This window comes from Motacilla alba, chromosome 22, assembly GCF_015832195.1.
Source record: "Motacilla alba alba isolate MOTALB_02 chromosome 22, Motacilla_alba_V1.0_pri, whole genome shotgun sequence".
NCBI classification, from domain to species: Eukaryota; Metazoa; Chordata; class Aves; order Passeriformes; family Motacillidae; genus Motacilla; species Motacilla alba.
The window spans coordinates 2,354,216-2,362,126 of NC_052037.1; the positions used below are offsets into that span (position 1 = coordinate 2,354,216).

At 55.1% G+C, this 7,911-nt stretch overlaps 1 protein-coding gene across 1 annotated transcript; it reads right to left on the minus strand.

The window, feature by feature from the left end:
* Positions 1-2,447: 2,447 nt before the first annotated feature.
* On the minus strand, positions 2,448-7,182 carry LOC119710904 (prion protein). Its single transcript, XM_038160433.1, has 2 exons — positions 6,876-7,182; positions 2,448-3,647 (listed from the first exon to the last, which is right to left on the minus strand). The coding sequence occupies exons 1-2, from the start codon at positions 6,961-6,963 to the stop codon at positions 2,833-2,835; spliced, it is 903 nt and encodes a 300-aa protein (XP_038016361.1). The 5' UTR covers positions 6,964-7,182; the 3' UTR covers positions 2,448-2,832.
* Positions 7,183-7,911: the final 729 nt, after the last annotated feature.

A 7,911-nucleotide genomic window follows, 5' to 3' on the forward strand; every position in this document is an offset into this window, starting at 1 on the left:
AGAGCCAGGAAAGTTCTGACCTCCCTGCTGAGCTCCAAAAATCACCCTAAACCCCCCTGGGGGGTTAAAAAACCGGGGCGCTGCCTTAGGGAGGGGAAAATGTTCTTTTTGAGCTCCTCTGAGCATTGCCAATGTGTTTCCCAGGGCTGGGAGGGAGGGATTTGAAGGGTTTGGGGTTAAAAATGAGACATTTGTGGTTCTGCTGCTGCTGAGGTCAAACCCACCCCAAGGGAGTTCATGCAAGTGCTGGGAGCCTCTTCCAGGAAATATCCATGAGTTCATCTCGGGAAATGTGGGATTTTAAAATCCATTCTTTTTTTTTCCCCTTCCTTTGGATGAGGTGAAGGTTTTTTTTTTCCTTCCTGATTTGGGGGGGGTCCTGCGGTGGTGAAATGCAAATAAATGGAAATAAATCGCATTGAGAGCCATTTGCACCCAGCAAATAAATGGAAATAAATCCCACTGAGAGCCATTTGCACCGAGCCGGGCAGAGCAGCAGCTCCGGGGGGGTTCTGCCCCTCGGCCCCGCTCAGGTGAGACCTCACCTGCAGGGCTGGGAGCCCACCTGGAGCACGTGGAGCTGCTGGGGGGAGCCCAGAGCTGGAGCCGGGCTGGGAGAGCTGGGAATGGGCACCTGGAGAAGGATCCAGGGAGAGTTGGGAATGGTCACCTGGAGAAGGGAGAGCTGGGAATGGTCACCTGGATCCAGGGAGAGCTGGGAATGGTCACCAGGATCCAGGGAGAGCTGGGAATGGTCACCTGGAGAAGGGAGAGCTGGGAATGGTCACCTGGATCCAGGGAGAGCTGGGAATGGTCACCTGGAGAAGGATCCAGGGAGAGTTGGGAATGGTCACCAGGATCCAGGGAGAGCTGGGAATGGTCACCTGGAGAAGGATCCAGGGAGAGTTGGGAATGGTCACCAGGAGAAGGGAGAGGTGGGAATGGTCACTTGGATCCAGGGAGAGCTGGGAATGGTCACCTGGAGAAGGGAAATTCCAGGGAGAGCTTCCAGCACATTCCAGGGCCTGAAGGAGCTCCAGGAGAGCTGGGGAGGGATTTGGGATAAGGGATGGAGGGGCAGGACCCAGGGAATGGCTTCCCACTGGGAAAGGGGAGATTTGATGGGATTTTGGGATGGGATGAGGGTGGGGAGGGGCTGGGATGGAATTCCCAGGGAAGCTGGGGCTGCTCCATCCCTGGAAGTGTCCCCAGGCCAGGCTGGAGCCACCTGGGACGGCAGGAATTGTCCCTGCCACGGCGGGGGTGGCACTGGATGGGATTTAAGGTCCCTCCCAACCCAACCCACTCCAGGATTCCACGATAAAGCGTCCAGGATCCCACGGGGAAGCAGGGCTTGGGTCGGGCTGAACGCCACCGAAACAGCAAATGTAAAAACTCCTTTATTAGAACAGAAACTGGAATTAGACAGAAGTTAGAAAACACCTCCTGGACTGCAGCGATGCCACGGGGGGGAAGCAGGGGAGGAGAAGAGGTTAACCGGGACCCTGGGGTTTGGGCCACATTTGGTGCTGGAAGGGAACAAAAGCTCCCTCAGGAGAGGGCGGAAATGCAGGAAATGCAGAAAATGCAGAAATGCGGGAAATGCCGCGGGGCCCGCGCACGAAGGAGGCTGCCGGGCAACCTTGGCTTGATCCGTTTTAATTTGTACCAGACGTGGAACACTTAGAAAAGGCTCAGCACGGCAAATCCCGGGCATGCAGCGTGACGGGGGGGGTTACAAAACATCCGCGTGTCGCGAAGGACGGGGGCACCTCAAAGCCCTGCTTTGCCGGTGGCTGTCCTGAAAGGCTTCCTTTCTCTCCGCTGATAGATATTTATATATAATATAGATCCTCACTTAGCTCACACCGATGCAAAAAAAGAAAAAAAATAAATCTCATTTAGGACAGTGTTATTCAGTGCCTCGCAAAAATAAAGCGCACGAGAGGTTAAACGCAGCGCCACGGGTGTTACAGCTCGCCCCCAGCCCAGCGTCCGCGCGAGAAGCAAGAATTCCACCCGCTGCTTCCACAGGGCAAAGGAATCCCTCACAAATGTGACTTTTTTTTAAAGCATCTCCCTCCCCAGGCCCGTTTTTCCCGGCGTGGTTCAGCAGCTTTCAGTCTCTTGCCACGCGCCCGACCCCCTGAGAATCCTTCGTGCTGCATTTTAACGTCCTTTAGGTCCAGGCGCTGAAGCGTGAACGGGGCTTGTCACCCGGAGCACCCCAGCTAGCTTTTTTCTCGGGCTGTGACACTGTTTTGGGGGGAGTTTGGGGCATTCAGCAGCACTTTCTGCCCCTAAAGACCGACCGGTGCCTCGGCCTCGCTGGGACAGGGAGTAAAAAATGACTTTATTGGGGTGCGTTGCTGCAGGGGCTTTTTGCAGCATGCAGGGTGGGGAGTGGCAGCTCCTTATGTACATGAGGAAGGGGCTTTTTTTTTTTAGGATGGAAGGGTTCAAATTGCAACCTGGCAGCTTGAGAACCCCCCCTGTGAGACCCCCAGGGGGTGGCTGGGGGCCGAGGTCAATCCCTGCCCGTCAACAAAGAGGATTTTTGGAAAAGCTCCTGCAGGGCTGAGGAGAGCTCCCCTCTGCCTGGTCCCTCTCGGGGTGGCCCCGAGGAGGAGGAGGAGGCGAAGGCCGCGGTTCTGGGCTCCAGCACCATCCCGGGGCCGCTTTTGGGGCAGAAAAAAGAAATTTTCATCCCACTGCCTGAACCGGAGGCGCCGGGCAGCGCCCCGGGGGCTCCTCACCGAAACCAAGCGAGAGCGGGGCGGGGCGGGGCGACCCCACGGGGACACGGGTGACACCGGGACGGCGCGGGGCGCTCTAGTGCAGGGCGAAGAGCACGAGGAGCAGCAGGGCGGCCAGCGAGGCGTCGGCGAGGCGAGGCCGCGCGCCCGAGGCCAGCCGGTACTCCTGGTACTGCTGGATGCACATCTCGCGGATCACCTTGGTCACCACGCGCGTCTCCAGCTCCGCCTCGGTCTGGTTGAGGGCCGCGCCGGCCTCCGAGGCGTTCTTCCTGGCGGCGGGGCCGATGTTGTGCTCGGTGACGGTGATGTTGAAGCAGTCGGCCACGAAGACGTCCTGCGGCACGGGGCGGCCGCGCTGGTCGCGGTAGTCGCGGTAGTAGACCTGGTTGGGGTAGCGCGCGGCGTTCTCGTTCCACCAGCGGTACTCGTCGGGGCTGTCGAAGCTGTAGTGCATGCCCGACATCACCCTGCCCATGGCGTAGCCCCCCAAGCCCCCCACCACGGCGCCCGCCGCCGCCGCCCCCGCCACGTGCTTGAAGTTGGTCTTGGGCTTCGGCGCCTTCCACGGCTTCTGGTGGTAAGTCCCTCCGCTGGACGGGTTGTAGCCCTGGCCCCAGCCCGGGTAGCCGGGGTTGTGGGGGTAGCCGGGGTTGTGGGGATAGCCCGGGTTGTGGGGATAGCCCGGGTTGTGGGGGTAGCCCGGGTTGTGCGGGTAGCCGGGGTTCTGGGGGTAGCCGGGCTGGCGGGGGTAGCTGGGCTGGCGGCTCCCCGTGCCCCAGCCGCCCCCGCCGGGTTTGCCTTTGCCCTTCTTGCCGGAGGCGAGGTCGGTGCAGACGCCCAGGAGCAGCAGCAGCAGCAGGCAGGAGGTGCCGAGGAGCCGGGCCATGGCTGCGGGGACAAGGACAGCGTCAGGGCAGGGCCTGGATGGACCCAGTGCCACCACCCGTGCCCGGGATGGATCCAGTGCCACCACCCGTGCCAGGGATGGACCCAGTGCCACCACCCGCGCCCAGGATGGATCCAGCCCAAGCCCAGAGCAGGGAGGGCAACGCCCAGCCTGGCCCGGGGGGTTCTTTTCCCAAATTCAGCGCGTTTTACCCCAATTCCTGTTAATCAACGGGCGTTTTTGGGATTCGGAGTTTGCCAGCATCCAGTGACTCGGTGAGTGCCAGTTTGCTGCTGGCATTCTGGGCATGTCCCACCCTGCCCGGGGGATAAATCCCAACTCCAGGGGGGATAAATCCCAAATCCAGGGAGGATAAATCCCATTTCCCCCATTTCTGGAGGGGATAAATCCCATTTCTCCCATTTCCAGGGGGGATAAATCCTCTTTCTCCCATTTCCGGGGGGAATAAATCCCATTCCCACCCCTGCATGCATAATCCGGACAAGGGACAATCCCTACCACCAGGGCTACAAATCCTTTGGAAAACACCTCAAAAGACCAAAGAAACCAAAAAGGCCGAGCTGCCACAGCCCTTTGCTGCCTCCTGGCAGTGCCAAGGGCACCGAGTCGCTGCTGCCCTGGCTTTAATGCGCGATAAAAAGGGGAAGAAAGGGATTTTCCACCCTGCCCGAGGCTGAGCTGCCCCCAAAAATCCCCCGAGAGGAGCATCCTCGGTGTGGGTGGGTGTTTCAGCATCCCTGGATGCGCCTTCCTGCTCCTGCTACAGCACGAAATCATTCGGTTTGGGCCCTAAATTTGTTTTTTTGCAGCGATTATGGAGCTACCCCAGGAATAATCTGGATGCAGGCAGGAGATGCCGAACTTTCCAGAGCCAAAAAGGCCAAAGGAGCCCCTGCCGAAGGCGGAAATTCTCCTGGTGCCACCTGGACACGGATTTGTGGGCCACAAAAAGCAAATCCACCTCTTTGGGTTCCTCGGCGACGCTTTTTCCGCCCCTGCCCTGTGAAAATCTGGTTTTAAGCCCAGGAATGTTGGAATTAAAGGCCCTTCAAGCGGCGTGGTTTGGGTTGGGATCGTTCTCGAGGCCCTGATAAAAGCTCGGGGGGGATGCACGGAGCCTGCGAGGGGCAGGAATTCCAGCTCTGGGATTCGAATCGTGGAAAAATCCGGGCTCGAGGAGCGGCTTTGGGTTCTCTGCCTCCCTCGCCCCCGCAGCACCCACCCGCTGGGGGCAGGGATGAGATCAGGGGGGTTAAAAATAGCCCAAAAGGCAGGGAAAAACAACCGGCTCCTCGGGTGCCCGGCAAAAGGAGCCGAGGAGGAGGAAAACCCAGAGGATTGGGGATTTTAAAATATTAAAATTTAAATATTTAATATTTCTTTGGAGGCGTCGCTCCCCGCTGTGAGCCCCGAGGGGTTAAAAATCAGGCCGTGGCTTGAATTAAAAATTAAAAACCCTGGTTGGAGAGAGGTTCTGGCAGAGCCCTGCGATGGTTTTGTGGAGGAAATCACGGGGTTTGGGGCGGATTCGGGGATCTTGAGATATTGCAGCGCCTGGCAGCGCTGAGCCGCTCCTCTAATTGCCTTCAGAGCTCGATAAACAGGATCCGGGCGCTAATTAGCAAGCCAGGAGCTTCGCCCCAAATAAATGAGCTCCCTGGCCGAAGTCCTGGAGGAGCTGCCTCCTGAGAATCAGGGATTTTGCCCTAGAAAGATCCCAGATTTCTCTCGGAGAAGAGAGAAGATTTCTCTCGGAGCTGCATTTTCTGCTGGGAAATGCTATTTATGGCCTGGCCGTGGTGTTAATATTAAATTACAGCTCAAGTGACTTCGCTGGGATTTATTTTTATTTTTATTTTTATTTTTATTTTTATTTTTATTTTTATTTTTATTTTTATTTTTATTTTTATTTTTATTTTTTAACCTTCCTTCCCTAGATTCGCCCTCCCGGCAGACGCTGGAAATGAGGAATTAATTCAGGTGGCCCTGAAGGAGCTGCCTCCTGAGAATCAGGGATTTTGCCCTAGAAAGATCCCAGATTTCTCTCGGAGAAGAGAGAAGATTTCTCTCGGAGCTGCATTTTCTGCTGGGAAATGCTATTTATGGCCTGGCCGTGGTGTTAATATTAAATTACAGCTCGAGTGACTTCGCCGGGATTTATTTTTATTTTTATTTTTATTTTTATTTTTATTTTTATTTTTATTTTTATTTTTATTTTTATTTTTATTTTTATTTTTATTTTTATTTTTATTTTTTAACCTTCCTTCCCTAGATTCGCCCTCCCGGCAGATGCTGGAAATGAGGAATTAATTCAGGTGGTTTGTTGCAAAACCGATTTTCATCGGCCCTGGAGGAGCTGCCTCCTGAGAATCGGGGATTTTGCCCCAGAAAGATCCCAGATTTCTCTCGGAGAAGAGAACCCCGGAGCTGCATTTTCTGCTGGGAAATGCTATTTATGGCCTGGCCGTGGCGTTAATATTAAATTACAGCTCGAGTGACTTCGCCGGGATTTATTTTTATTTTTATTTTTATTCTTTAACCTTCCTGCCCCTAGATTCGCCCTCCCGGCGGATGCTGGAAATGAGGAATTAATTCGGGCGGTTTGTGGCAGGAGCGATTTCCACGGGCGCTGGAGGAGCCCTGCGCTCCCCCAGCGGAAAATGGAGGCTGCGAGCAGCAATTACTCAGCCCTGGCGAGGAGGAGGTTTCGCCTCGGAGGGGAAAAAAAACACCAACACCCAGGTGCCAAAATAACCCTGGAAATAACCCTGGGGACGTCCCCGGGGAGGTGGGGGAGGTGGAGGTGGGAAGATGCTCGGGGATGGGGGAGTCCGGACCCTCCAGGGCTGAAAATTCCGGCCTGGGGCTCTGGGAAATGGAAATTAAATCGGAATTTCGCCCAAAATGTCACCCCTGGGTTTAGAAATGTCCCCCTCGCCCCTTTGTTTTTCACTTCCCCGGACAATGGGGGAGCAGCCGGCGGCCAGGGGAAGGCAGAACCCTCGGAGAAGAAATTCCCGATGTTGAGTAAAGGCTGAGTAAACAAGAGCCGGGCAGGAGCAGGGCGCTGGCTTTTAAGGAGCCGCTGGAAATGTCGATTTTTTTGGTCAGGAAAAGAGGCAGCCCCGCTCCCCCGGGGTTTAACCCCCCCTGGCCGCTGGGTTTATCCCTCCCGGAGCCCCTCCATCCCGTTTTTCCCCGGTACTCACCGGCTGGGAGGGCGCTGCCCGCTCGCTCCGAGGTGATCCAGCCGCGCAGCTCCGCGCAGCAATAAATAGCGAGAGGGAGGAGCTGCATCCCTCACCATCATCATCATCACCATCATCATCATCGGCATCCGCCCCCTTCCCCGGGGAAAACCCCGCGCGGCTCCCCGAAAGCCCCGGCGTCACCCCAAAGCATCCCCGGGCGCGGGGGGACGGAGCAGCCGAGGGAGAGCCCCCAAAACCGGGGGGTTCCGGGGCTGGATCGGGGAATTGTCGGGGCTTGGGGCTGAGGTAAAATCCTGGGGAGCCGCAGAGCACGGATGGTTCTACGGGAGAAATGTCAGGGGTTGAGGATGGTGATAAAACCTTGGAATACTGCAGAGCATGGATGGTTTGATTGAAGAAATATCAGGGTTTGGGGCTGATTTAAAATCCTGGAAAACTGCAGAGCACGGATGATTTTATGGAAGAAATATCAGGGTTTGAGGATGGTGATAAAACCTTGGAATACTGCAGAGCATGGATGGTTTTATGGGAGAAATGTCAGGGTTTGAGGGTGATTATAAAATCCTGGAAAACTGCAGAACATGGATCATTTTATGGAAGAAATATCAGGGTTTGAAGCTGATTTAAATCCTGGGAAACCGCAGAGCACGGATGGTTTTATGGAAGAAATGTCAGGGTTTGAGGCTGATTTAAAATCCTGGAAAACTGCAGAGCATGGATGATTTTTTTTTGAAGAAATATCAAGATTTGAGGGTGATGATAAAATCCTGGAATACTGCAGACCACGGATGGTTTTATGGGAGAAATATCAGGGTTTGAGGCTGGTTATAAAATCTGGGGAAATTGCAGCCCATGGATGATTTCATGGAAGAATTATCAGGGTTTGAGGATGGTGATAAAGCCTTGGAAAACCTCAGCACCTGGATGGTTTGATTGAAGAATAATCAGGGTTTGAGGATGATTATAAAATCCTGGAGAACTGCAGCCCACGGATGATTTCATGGAAGAATTATCAGGGTTTGAAGCTGATTTA